This window comes from Mchenga conophoros, linkage group LG7 (genome assembly GCF_057382185.1).
Source record: "Mchenga conophoros isolate Kocher_MC1m ecotype Shallow Benthic linkage group LG7, M_conophoros_male_GT1.1, whole genome shotgun sequence".
NCBI lineage: Eukaryota > Metazoa > Chordata > Actinopteri > Cichliformes > Cichlidae > Mchenga > Mchenga conophoros.
Window position 1 is genome coordinate 30844938 of NC_140532.1, and position 14319 is coordinate 30859256.

A 14319-nucleotide genomic window follows, 5' to 3' on the forward strand; every position below is an offset into this window, starting at 1 on the left:
TTTATTTGGATACATTAATTGGCAGGTATCTGTGCCTGTGTGATGCACCTGTGGAGTTTATGTGAGCGCTCCATCCTCTCATCTAAATGTGGTTACTGCGGCTCCAAAAATCAGGACAACCGAAATGCAGAAAACAAATAAATAGCTTGGTGGTAGTTACACCCATCTTTGAAATACAGTCTATGTTTTGACCTTTTCTTTTGTCCTTAGAGCAGAACAAAAGAAGTTTGGCCATATTTTTGACCCCTTTAGGGTTACTGTTAGGTTAACAACCACCTCCTTTATGGGCTTTTCGCCTGCTTGGCTTAAAAGTTTATAAGGGAAGAACTCTTACAAGACTTGACCTCTAGGATAAATTATAGTATCTATAATTTTCACAAAGAAAATATAACTGGAAGGCAAAAATTACCATTTAATTCATTTAAATATTTAAGAATCTTCTCAGTTTAGTTTTTGCTAACCAGCAACTGCACTTCTTCCTTGGCACATTTCAGAGGTGCAGGCATCTGGGTGACAAAAATAAGATTACTGAGAGGTGGAGGAGATCACGTCCATGTCAAAGTCAGTGACTGATTTAGCTCCTGATAGACCAATAGGTTCTCTTCCTTGTCCCTCTATGAGACGAGTCTTCCTGCAGCCGTCTCTGCAAACAGCTTACTGCTGCTTACTGCTAACACAAGTGTTACAAGCGCAGCCAAACCAAACTCCCAGCTGCTCACATATGTGGGCTTAAATGTTCTCAGTGGCCTTCAGGATGAAAGCTGCACAAACCCACAGGCCGAGCCAACACGGGGCCCATTTAATCCTAATAATAAACACGTTAAATTTAATGTCAGCGCTGAAAGGAGGGGGAGGCTTTGGAAGGTCTTGGTATTGAGAGTCAATTAAGCCTGTCTCAGCAGTGGGCTGAGAAAAAATGCAACCAGTGTGGACACAGCAACATTTAGGTATGCTTTTCTCATTTATGTTGCTTTGGTACGTGAGCAAAACTTTATTGGCTCTATTTAGAGCCACAGCACTTACTCCAGGCTGTGACTAAAGAGGAACTGAAAACAAAAACAGCAACTGCAGCACTCAATGAGTTATTCAGCTGTCTTCTGCTGTAATAATGATGAATGATCCTGTACATGATTCATAAGTTTAAAAGAGGAAGCTGCATTTTATATTCATAAAACCCACAAGAGCAAAACCAAAACTTCCCGACTTCCTCTCCAGTTCTCTCCAAGGAATGTCTGCAAACACTCATTAGCCAACATCAGTCAGCCTTGTTAACAAACTGAGCCAGTTAAGTTATTTTTATCTTTTTGTGTTTAGTCTGTGTTTGTTCATTTGTTTTTAGCAAATCCTGCCCAGTCTGAGGAGTGACCCCACAAACCATATATTTAGTAATACCTGCCCAATAACTAGGCCTGCTAATAAATGCTTGTGACCACCATGGTCAGGAGCGAACTGTTTATTGTGGTCAGAAGCAAGTCAGGTATTTGTGCTTGTGCAATGCTTCTGGTGTAATTTTGATAACTTGACTCTATTCTTTTACTGTGTTTAATTTAGTCCTGTGGAAAAGCTAGTCAAGTTTGGTCATTCTAAGATTCAGAATAGAGAATTATCCATGGTACATTCATTGGCTAGTAACCTTTGATTGACAAGTTATAAGCCAATAAGCATGTGGTTTGATAAAATTTCATAGTCAGATCCATCTCTCTCTTATCACATCCAAAACACCACATTTCAAGACACCAATAGAGATTGAAAATGTGACGTCATTCAGGGGTAAAACCGCAAAAAATTCTGGGAACTCGTGGCAAGAGGTACTAGCGCACGCAGGCTTTCAATTGAACTCAGTTACACAGTGATAAAACGAAACACAAAAAGCTGTTGTATTATTAAGGCAAGGCAAGGCAAGGCAAGTTTATTTGTATAGCACAATTCAACAACAAGGTGATTCAAAGTGCTTTACAGAGACATTAGAAACAAGAACAAATAAAAAGCATGATTTAAAATTGATTAAAACAAGCAAATAAACTAACTAACTAATTAACAAACAAACAAACAAACAAACAAACAAACAAACAAACAAACAACAGTATATAAAATCAAAACAGATAAAATCAGAACAGTAGATAAAATCAGTAGTTAAATGTAAGTTTTGAAATTTAAGCTTAAAGTGTGGATTTGGTGCTTTATTCAAATGCAGCTGAGAACAGGTGAGTCTTCAACCTGGATTTAAATAAACTGAGTGTTTCAGCTGATCTGAGGCTTTCTGGGAGTTTGTTCCAGATATAAGGAGCATAAAAGCTGAATGCAGCTTCTCCGTGTCTGGTTCTGACTCTGGGAACTGATAAAAGACCGGATCCAGATGACCTGAGGGATCTGGATGGTTCATACTGGGTCAGGAGGTCATTGATGTATTTTGGTCCTAAACCATTCAGAGCTTTATAGGCCAGCATCAGAACTTTAAAGTCTATCCTCTGACGGACAGGCAGCCAGTGTAAAGACCTCAGAGCTGGACTGATGTGGTCCACTTTTTTGGTCTTAGTGAGGACTCGAGCAGCAGAGTTCTGAATGAGCTGTAGTTGTCTGACTGATTTTTTAGGTAGACCTGTAAAGATGCTGTTACAGTAATCAAGCCTACTAAAGATGAATGCATGGACTAGTTTTTCCAGGTCCTGTTGAGACATCAGATCTTTTATCCTTGAAATATTCTTGAGGTGATAGTAAGCTGACTTTGTTATTGTCTTAATTTGCTTTTCTAAGTTTAGGTCTGCATCCATCACTACACCCAAATTTCTCGCCTGGTTTGTGGTTTTTAGATGTATAGATTGAAGTTCTCTGGTGACCTGTAATCGTTTTTCTTTGGCGCCAAAGACTATTACCTCAGTTTTGTTTTTGTTTAGCTGGAGAAAATTGTGGCACAACCAGTCATTGATTTCCTCAATGCATTTACCAAGAGCCTGTACAGGGCCTCGGTCTCCTGGTGACATTGTGATATATATTTGTGTGTCATCTGCATAGCTGTGATAGTTTATTTTGTTGTTGTTTATAATCTGTGCCAGTGGGAGCATGTAGATGTTAAACAGAAGGGGTCCCAAGATGGAACCTTGGGGAACTCCACATGTGATACTTGTCTGCTCAGATGTGAAGTTACCTATTGATACAAAGTATTTCCTGTTTTCTACGTATGTTTTGAACCAGTTTAGTACAGTTCCTGAAAGACCTGTCCAGTTCTCCAGTCGTTTGAGTAATATGTTGTGGTCAACTGTATCAAATGCTGCACTGAGATCCAGTAAAACTAAGACTGACATTTTTCCACTGTCTGTATTCAGACATATGTCATTAAACACTTTGGTCAGAGCGGTTTCAGTGCTGTGGTTCTGTCTAAAACCTGACTGGAAGGCATCGTAGCAATTATTCTGTTTTAAGAAGTAACTGAGCTGTTGAGAAACTGCTTTTTCAATGATCTTACTTAAAAACGGGAGATTTGAGATCGGCCTGTAGTTGTTCATTTGTGTCTTGTCAAGATTGTCCTTTTTCAGTATAGGTTTGATTACAGCAGTTTTTAGTGATTCTGGAAACACACCTGATAATAAAGAAAAGTTGACGATCTGTAACAGGTCTGACTCTAAAGTCTTTGAGACCTTTTTGAAAAAACTTGTTGGCAGGACATCTAAACAGCAGGAGGAGGAGTTCAGTTGACCTAAGATGTCCTCCAGGTCTTTGCTGTTAATAGGTTGAAACTGTTTCATGGTGTTTAAACAGTTTTTTGGTGGACACAGTACATATCCTGGATCTGCTGTTGATGTACCAATTGCTTGTCTAATTTTTTGGATTTTTTCAGTGAAGAATTTGGCAAAGTCATTGCAGGCCATGGTCGAATGAAGTTCAGCTGCCACTGACACAGGGGGGTTTGTTAGCCTGTCAACTGTAGAAAATAAGACCCGAGCATTATGGCTGCTTTTAGTGATGATGTCAGAGAAGTAGGACCTCCTTGCATTCCTCAGTTGTAAATTATAATTGTGAAGTTTCTCTTTATAAATGTCATAATGAACCTGGAGGTTTGTTTTTCTCCATCTGCGCTCAGCTTTCCTACACTCTCTTTTTTCATTTTTGTGGAGGTTTGCTGTTTGTGGAGTTTCTCCATGGAGACTTTTTCCTTCCAGAGATAACCTTCACCTTAATGGGAGCAATAGTGTCCATTACATTTAACATGTTAGCATTGAAGCTATTGACGAGCTCATTGACTGACCCTCTGGGCAGGTCAGGTGTTAATGGGAAGACCTGGTTAAAAATTGCACTACTGTGTTCAGTTATACACCGTTTTGTGATCACTGTTGTTGATATATTTGTGTGGGCTGAGATTTTACTTTCAAAGAAAACACAGTAATGATCAGACAGGCCCACATCAGACACAGTAACCTTTGAAATGCTCAGGCCTTTGGAGATCAGTAGGTCGAGAGTGTGTCCTCTATTATGTGTGGCCTCTGTTACATGCCGAGTCAGCCCAAAGTTGCCCAGAGTGTTACTCAGGTCTTTAGTCCCTTTGTCCTGAGGGTTGTCCACATGAATGTTAAAATCCCCAGCAATAATTACACAGTCAAAATCAACACAGATCACAGACAGCAGTTCACTGAGGTCATTAAAAAAGTCTGTGCAGTATTTGGGAGGCCTGTAAACATTAAGAAACACAACTTTGGATGGGGCCTTCAGCTGTAAAGCCACATATTCAAAAGACTGAAAACTTCCAGGAGATAGCTGCTTACATTGAAATGATTCATTAAATAAGACAGCAACCCCTCCTCCTCTCCTGCTCACCCTGGCCTCACTGATAAAACTGTAGTTAGGAGGGGTCGTCTCGATGAGAACAGCTCCACTGTTACTTTGGTCCAACCAAGTTTCAGTTAAAAACATAAAATCAAGGCTGTGCTCAGTGATTAAATCATTAATTAAAAATGTTTTCCCAGCTAGAGATCTAATGTTTAATAAAGCCAACTTAAGTGTTTTAGAGGTATTACTTGTCCCCTCGTGTTTGGGAGCAGTCTGTGGCACACAAGGTATGTTTACTATGTTTAAAGATCTTTTAGAGTGCAGCTCTCTGTGTTTTGACCAGGCCACATGTCTCCTGTCACCTAAAAGTACAGAAATTTTAAAACCTTCTAGTAAACAGGGTCCCAGCTTCTCCTGGGAAAAGTCATCACTGCCATAATCCTCACAGCCCGGACCCTTCACACATCACGCATCAGACTGCGGAGACAAGGCATGAAGAGGAACTAAGGGGGGCGAGGCTGGGCAATGTGACTTCGATTGCTCTGTTGAGGGTGGGGCTCGATGGCGAACCTTTGGCCGCTCTGGTGGGGGGTTTATGGGGGACAAAAAGGGATTGGGACGGGGGGTAGATCTGAGCCCAGCATTGACCCGCTCCATCATCTCCTCAGTGAATTTCAGGTGTGGGGAGGAGGGAGAAAGGGAGGGGGAGGAGGGTGATGGCCTGTCAGGGGTTTGGGGGACTGGGGAAGGTCGTGGTCCCTTGTCCTGGTCGTTGGTGTTGTTGAGAGAGTTGGAGGCAAATAGGGACCCCTCTTCTTGCCTTAGATGTCTCTCCTTTCTGAGGCTCTTCCTCAGATGCCATGGATGTCTCTCCTTTCTGAGGCTCTTCCCGGGTGGGGGCAAATGGCGCTCCTCCTCAAGGTTTCAGCTGGGCTTTGTCTGTTCTTGGAGTACTGTTTGTTCCTCTTTATGAGATAACTCCTCGTTTATCTCAGCCTTGGCACCAAGCACGGATGGATGACGTATGGAATAAAACAAGTTGGAGGTGAACAGTTTCACCCCTGACTTGTTAAAATTAAATCCATTTGCTTTAAACAGATGCCTGCGTTCCCAAAAAATATTAAAGTTGTCGATAAAATGCACTGAGTGGTCAGCACATGCTGATATAAGCCATTTATTCAGTGTAAACAACCTGCTGAATCTCTCGTCTCCTCCTCTGACCGGCGGTACAGGTCCACTGATGAATACAGCTGCATTCAGAGAGTTTACAGTATTTAATAATCCAGTAAAGTCCCGTTGCAGAACCTCCGACTGTTGTTTGGACACATCGTTTGACCCTGTATGCAGAACAATGTTTGTCACAGTTGGATATTCATCTGCAATTTGAAGAATTCTCTCCTTCAGGTTGTTGACCATATCGTTAGGAAAGCAGAGGACTTTAGTGTTCTTACCGCACATCCTTTGTACATCCTTTACGGCAGAGTCACCCACAATCAGAGTTTCAGGCCTAGCCTTTAGCTTTCCCTGTGGTCTTTCACTTTTCAACAGATTTTCAGACCTTATTTCGCTGCTTTTAGATGGATGGTTGTCCGATATAGATCCAGGGTCCTTTGATAGTGGAGCAAATCTGTTCTGCAGTTTCACATTCAGTTGTTTTGGAGGTTTGTTGTTAACCTTCCTATTCACGGTTGTCCAGTCCTGTTTCCTCCCGTATACAGGGGTAGAAGAGCTTCTCTGTCTCGTAGGAAGTGAAGGCCAGTCGGTTTCAGAGATTTCAGCTCGCTGTGCCCTGCCTGTGGTACGTCCTCCCCCTTCCAGGAGACATGATTTATGTCTTGGTTTTGCACCAAGACAGTCTAAGGGGGGATTATCACTTGAGGATTTATAATAATGCACAGAGTCTACTTTCTTGGTCATGTTATCTGTGCTCCTTAGCTGTGTACTAGCTTGCTCATCGCCATTGTTTTGAATCAAAGGCAAGGTTGTTTCATTTCCACACAGTCCATTTACCTCCACGTTTACTTCTAAGCGATGAATTTTTGTCTCCAGTACTGCAATCTTCTGCAGGAGGCTGTGGTAGTCATCTGTGGAGAGGGAAGGCATCTTGTTGCTAGTTAGCCTAGCGGTTAGCACCTTTCCAGGCTATTGAGGCTGCTCGGTGCCCAGACGCTGTAATCAGGCTTCAGCTGTGTCTAGGCCACAGACACACGGAGCGCTGAGGACAAGGTAACCATAAAATGTTGCTGTTTCTGTTAAGAACACTCTAGTCCTAATGATCTACAAGTGTCCAGAAGTTATCGCAGGTAAGCTCACACGGAAAAAAGGGAAAAAATCAGCATAAAAATCAATAAAAATCAATATAAGAAGCAAAGCATTCAAGAGCAAAGAGATGAAGCGTCCACACTCACAAAGGGGAGGAGCTACTTTTAACTGCAATAGCCGGTCGCATGACAGCCATGGGAAGCCGACGGGTAAAGAGATCGGTTGTTATCGGATTACGTCGTTGAAGAGAAATTGTTCGAGCCATGTTTCCGAAGTAACAAAGAGGCGACGGATGGCCTGGATTGCAGCCATTCAAAGACAAAATATAACGTCCCAGAACACTCCAGCTCACAGGTTAGTCTGCTCCAAGCATTTACACGAAGGTCAGTCTGCTGTAGTAGTTAATACGTCATTTTCTTAACATAATTGGTGATATAGGTTACAAGTAAGTCTGGCGCTGAACAGAAATTGTCGCGCTATGCTCCTTTATTTATTGTGCATAAATAGTGAATTGTCCTGGTACATTGACAAAAACATATACTTTTATTCACAGGATAAAACAGTTGTTTTGTATCACTAATTGCCCAGTACGATTACAGCATACAGTATTATTGTCACTGCTACATTTCTGTGATGCTACCAGAAATTATTTCCACTACTAATTAATTACCATTGAGCTCAAAGGTCCTATTAATAAATGGTTAACGAATGTGTATTTATGAAGACAATTTGTGAGACTGGTACGATGGTCTTTCGTTCTACAGGGTGCATTTCAAGGGTCTGCACCCATCCGTCGGTAAACTGTACCTGGGCTTGTTGCAGTGACCGGAAGTTACTAAACTTCACGAGTGTATGCACTCACTCCAAGAACCGTATGATTATAAATATGAGCGTGGTGAAAGTTGGGCAGCACGCTAACGTACTTTGTCCCTCTGTGTGCTCATAAGGATCTAACCCTTTCACTGGTTTGATTTTTTTCCTCGTATCTTTTCTTTGACTTTTCATCAAGTCTGTCTTTGTACGGACCAGCATTGTTCTCCTTCGTTTTGTACATACCTTTTTAGGGGGCAAAGAAAAAACAAGAATTTATTGGAACCGAAGAATGAACGTTTTGCGGTGCTGCAAATGCTTGCATTTGATGCGGTACTTGGATTGTTTTGCCACGAGTTACCGGCATGCAATGCGCGAAAGTCACGTGGTCTGTCAATCTCTATATGGCGATGGGTAGCTATGTCCATCCTTTATATACAGTCTGTGGTTTACACATTTATTAACTTGACTTAATTTAGCGAATTTTGTCTAAAATTTTAAGCACTCTGTATCTCTTTGAAGTACTACACAAATGAATTGCTTGTATTAACAAAACATATATAGAATAACATTTCTAGATTGTGGCCGAGAGCGATTGCATGAATTTCTAGTTAGCTCTTCTTTGATGGTAAATTTCTACAGAAAGATCTGATTTGTGAGTAGGCTATCCAGTGTCCCTCTTGTCAGTAAAGGCATTGCATTTCAAACAGACTGACTCCTGAATTGTTGGATAAAGTCAACAGAAGGACGCCTGAATTCCATCTCAGTATTTTCAAGCCGTGATTATTTCACACCATGCTGATGGGTGAAGAACTTGGACAGGAAATGTTACAGAAACTGAACCCTGCTCCTGAGCTGCAGACTCATCTGGTCACCCAGCTGCTTTCTCTCATAATGCCTCGGTGGCTTTTGATGCTCACAAGCAATTTCCTACAGATGACTATCACATTACATCAAATTAAATTGCATTACCTCACACCCAGCGCAGAGGTTTATTTACTCAACAGATGGCGGCCTCATCCTGGGGAAATATGAAACGTGCCTCTTTGGATCCTGCAGGTTTGCTCATTTTTAATGGCTTTATTTATGAATTAAGAGTCAGGCCAGCTCACATGGCTACAGGTTGACACATAGAAATCAAAGCAGGATGTTGATCTTCACTAATTTGGTTTTGGTTTAAACAAGAAGAAAATTTATTGCAGTGTTTACTTTCTGGAAACAGCATGAGAGCTTAATCTAATAATTCATAAACATTTAAGATGGGTTTTAAATAAACTGTGAGTAAACGCCACCTGGTATGTGAGCTGATCTGTGTGGGAAAACTGAGATTCAGAGAGTGGGAATGTGTTGCAGAAAAACACAGTCTGCGAGGAAGCATGATGCATGGCTGTTTCCTGTTTTCCTCCTGTGAATGGGCTCTTTGTTCCCTCTGCTCGGCTGCAGTCGCACTGAACGTGTCTCTGAGGTATCCCGAGCCGAGACCTGGACTCTGTCTGAGAGGCTGCCGACACTGCCGGAGCAGATAAGGACAGAGGTGGCTGGTGCCAAGGAGGGAAATGGAAATAATGACCTCCTTATTATCGCCTTATTATCTGCTCTTTAGCCCGCTGGCTCCTTCGTTAGGCACAGCAGAGATGTATGGAGCAGCTGTGCAGGGCAGGAAGAGCTACAGTGACATGAGAGGTTTTCATTAAAACTACATTTTACCTTCTGACATTAGCCGAAGTTACAGGGAAATTTTAAATTTGCTGTTTAAACAGTCTCATTAAGGAGACCTGTCCTTGCTTCTGAGGTCAGGAAGTGAGTCCCTATGATGTAAATCATTACATTTAATCATGAAGACCTAGTTTAATGGAGTTTAGCTTTAGAGTAAGGGCTGGGGTAAGTCTCTGGGAAATTAATGTGACATTTTTAAATCAGTTTTCACCAAGTTTCAACTTCCAGAGCTGAAAAATTAATCCTGTAGGTTCATAATTGCAATTCCTCTAGTGTCCAGTTAAGGTTGCTTCCAAAAGTGAGTTCATCCCCACAGACCCCGTTTTTTAAAACGTCCCATTTTCCAGCAGAAATAAACATGTTTAAAGCCTCCTGCAAAGAATAATTTTGGTCTCCGCAGCTAATTTCCCCTTTCGGAACAACTTCACTTTGTTCAAAGCATCGTTTTGACTTTTGTTAGGGGTTATAGTTAGAGGTGTGGCTACTAGTTGTCTGCTAGGCCTCACTTAAAAGATACACCTTATTATGGCACAAAAATTCGGCATTGAAATTGTTCTGATCAAACTAAGGCAACCTCTGGTGCTAAAAACTAGAATTTCCTTTGATGGCCACTTTGTTTTGCCTAAAGAATTTGGAGGGAATTTCAACACCCAAAACTAATTTATTGGTAACAAATATAATGTTTAATGGATGAAAAACATTGTGTAACCCAGTCCTTTTACTTTCCATCCTTTCGTAATTATTTTGTTTCTATTTTGCCTCCCTTTGTAGTCCTTTAAAAATATTTTACATCTCTTTGTAGTAATTTTCTGCCACTGTAACACATAGACTTCATTAATCCCACATTGTTACAGCAGCACAAGAGCCAGCGAGAAAAATGAATTAGAGCTATATTAGAAAATTTAAAAATAATTAAAAACAATAGCTATATACATGCTATATAGCACATACTACATACTACATATGTAGTTCCTCATCCTTTTATGGTTCTAACGTGCCTCTTTGTTTCTGCTTCCCGTCCTGTTATTGTCAGTTTTCATTTGTATGTGCTCATTTTGTGTCCCTTTATTAGTCTATTGTAGACTTCTTGGAGAGCTTTGTCGCCACGTTTGTGATCATTTCGATAGTTTTGCATCTACTGACATTCATTTTGTATACTTTCATTGGTGGTAAATTTATTTTGCATAATTTTGTTGTAATCATGAGTTGTTTTACATCTATATGTAATTATTTTACTGCTGTTTTGTTTACCTTAGTTTGTGTTGTCCATCCTGTTGTTATGTTTTGTTCACTTGTGCTCATTTTGCTTCCCTTTGTAGTCTTTTGTAGATCACTTGATGTTGTTTTGAATCTCTGTGTTTATTTTGCATGTCTCTGTGGCAATTTTTAGTTCTTTTTGTAGTTATTTTGGCTGTTTTATTGTATGCCTTTGTTATTGTTTTCCGTCCTTTTGTAGTTGTTTCGTGCCTGCTACTACTCATTTTGCTTCCTTTTTTGGCTTTCTTGAAGATGTTCTGAATTACATTTTGGTATTTCTACCACTTTGCAGTTGTTTTGCATCCCTTCATAGTACTCTTGCCTTTCTCTGTGCTTTATTTACATCTGTTTGTATTAATTTTTAAATCTTTTTGTTGTCATGTTGCATAAACTCACAATCATTTTAAGTTGTGATTGTTTTGAACCCATGTGTAGTTATTTTGGATTGCTTTTTGATCTTTCAGCAGTTATTTTTTGTTATTTTGTGTTTCATGTCAAGAAGAGAAGTTAAGTTTTGGCCTCTTGGATTTTGTGTTTTTGCTCTTTACATCTGCTCAGTAGAACAGCCATGTTGCTTGCCTGTGATAGCTCTGTGAGTCTATAATGAGGCGCTGCCCTTGGCTAAATATAACATGCTAACATTTACACATGAAACTGTATATGGAAATGAAACGGATGCGTCGGTGTGAGGACGCATCCGTCCATTTACCGAACTTAATTAAAAGTTAACACTGAAACAGTGAGTGGAGTGAATCTTTAAACATTCAGGCTTCTCAGAGGATGAACCTTCATGACTTCACACCCACTAAAAACCAAAAAAAGAGAAAAAGCCCTTTGATGTTTTCATGTGTAAGAAGCAGTGCCACCTACAGGGGGCACCAGCGGGGTTCTAGCCTGGTCTATTTTGTCTTTATCGTCGATGTGTGCGTGTAAGTGTGTGTGAACAAGGTTAGGGAGTGCCAGCCACCGGGTGCAGCTCCTGCGTCAACAAATGACTCTAAAGCTATTCTCAGCACCGTGTCCTCATTAAAACATTCCCCAAAGTGCCCCTCCGTTAAAACGCCCTTGGCTTCGTGTTTAGGTGTCTAATTAGGGTCCTTGCCTCAGCCGTGGTCCTGGCTTGTGTGTCAGTTTAATGAGGCAATTAGGGATATTAGAGATATTGTATCTGGACCAGAGATTTGAGGGGAACTGGGAAGTGTAGTGCAGGCTGTGGGGGCAGTGGGAGGACAGAGGTGTAGAGTTGCAGGCGTGTTGGTGCAGGCTCCAGCAATGACCCACTGGAAAAAGAAGAAAAAGTTAATTAAAGAAAAGTTTAAGAGGGAAACACTGGTTCATGGAGCTTCTGTGGATAATTATGTGCAAAGTACAGTCGCTACTGCAAATCTCAGGCTTTAAATGGTTCACAGGGACTTCTGATTTGACCTTTTTACTTTTAAGTGCTTCATAACAGTATGTAATGAACAGGCTATAACAAAGAGCTTCTGCCATCTTAAATGGGAGCTCTTGTGTTCATTTCTAGATACATATTTTTATTCATGGACTCTATTTCAGTAGCTTTGCATAACTCACTGTTCAAATTAATCTTTCACAGGTCAAAATGCATCCTACCATTTAAGCCAACTTGCTTCTGAATGGCTTCAGAAGTGGGTGGGGCTTATTAGGAACATCCCCCTCTTGCTGACATCATATGGTCCCGGGGATTTAAAAAAAATGACATAAACTGACTGTTTAGAGCAGTATGCTGAACCTCTATCTGACAGGGATCACATGTACATGCACTGGCCTCATTTTTTAAAACTTTAAAATCATTTAATATACTATTTTAATAAGCTAATAATCTTCACCAATGTCTGATATTGATATTTTTTGATATTCATGTTTTTTCATGTATATCTATACTGTGAATAGCTGCATATATTCAAGCTACAGTGGGGCAAAAAAGTATTTAGTCAGCCACCGATTGTGCAAGTTCCCCCACTTAAAATGATGACAGAGGTCAGTAATTTGCACCAGAGGTACACTTCAACTGTGAGAGACAGAATGTGAAAAAAAAATCCATGAATCCACATGGTAGGATTTGTAAAGAATTTATTCGTAAATTAGGGTGGAAAATAAGTATTTGGTCACCTCAAACAAGGAAAATCTCTGGCTCTCACAGACCTGTAACGTCTTCTGTAAGAAGCTTTTCTGTCCCCCACTCGTTACCTGTATGAATGGCACCTGTTTGAACTCATCATCTGTATAAAAGACATCTGTCCACAGCCTCAAACAGTCAGACTCCAAACTCCGCCATGGCCAAGACCAAAGAGCTTTCGAAGGACACCAGGAAAAGTATTGTAGACCTGCACCAGACTGGGAAGAGTGAATCTACAATAGGCAAGCAGCTTGGTGTGAAAAAATCAACTGTGGGAGCTATCATCAGAAAATGGAAGACATACAAGACCACTGATAATCTCCCACGATCTGGGGCTCCACGCAAGATCTCATCCCGTGGGGTCAAAATGATCATGAGAACGGTGAGCAAAGATCCCAGAACCACACGGGGGGACCTGGTGAATGACCTGCAGAGAGCTGGGACCAAAGTAACAAAGGTCACCATCAGTAACACACTACAACGGCAGGGAATCAAATCCCGCAGTGCCAGACGTGTTCCGCTGCTGAAGCCAGTGCATGTCCAGGCCCGTCTGAAGTTTGCCAGAGAGCACATGGATGATACAGCAGAGGATTGGGAGAATGTCATGTGGTCAGATGAAACCAAAGTAGAACTTTTTGGTATAAACTCAACTCGTCGTGTTTGGAGGAAGAAGAATACTGAGTTGCATCCCAAGAACACCATACCTACTGTGAAGCATGGGGGTGGAAACATCATGCTATGGGGCTGTTTTTCTGCCAAGGGGACAGGACGACTGATCCGTGTTAAGGACAGAATGAATGGGGCCATGTATCGTGAGATTTTGAGCCAAAACCTCCTTCCATCAGTGAGAACTTTGAAGATGAAACGAGGCTGGGTCTTCCAACATGACAATGATCCAAAACACACCGCCCGGGCAACAAAGGAGTGGCTCTGTAAGAAGCATTTGAAAGTCCTGGAGTGGCCTAGCCAGTCTCCAGACCTCAACCCCATAGAAAATCTGTGGCGGGAGTTGAAAGTCCGTGTTGCTCGGCGACAGCCCCAAAACATCACTGCTCTCGAGAAGATCTGCATGGAGGAATGGGCCAAAATACCAGCTACTGTGTGTGCAAACCTGGTAAAGACCTATAGTAGACGTTTGACCTCTGTTATTGCCAACAAAGGTTATGTTACAAAGTATTGAGTTGTATTTTTGTTATTGACCAAATACTTATTTTCCACCCTGATTTACGAATAAATTCTTTACAAATCCTACCATGTGGATTCATGGATTTTTTTTTCACATTCTGTCTCTCACAGTTGAAGTGTACCTCTGGTGCAAATTACTGACCTCTGTCATCATTTTAGGTGGGGGAACTTGCACAATCGGTGGCTGACTA

The 14319-nt window shown here is 41.2% G+C and overlaps 1 protein-coding gene across 1 annotated transcript; it reads right to left on the bottom strand.

Annotated features, from left to right (window-relative positions):
* Positions 1-1871: 1871 nt before the first annotated feature.
* Positions 1872-7395, bottom strand: LOC146570427 (uncharacterized). The gene is made up of 2 exons (XM_085278852.1): positions 6213-7395; positions 1872-6098 (listed from the first exon to the last, which is right to left on the bottom strand). The coding sequence occupies exons 1-2, from the start codon at positions 6862-6864 to the stop codon at positions 5686-5688; spliced, it is 1065 nt and encodes a 354-aa protein (XP_085134978.1). The 5' UTR covers positions 6865-7395; the 3' UTR covers positions 1872-5685.
* Between the last annotated feature and the right edge of the window lie 6924 nt (positions 7396-14319).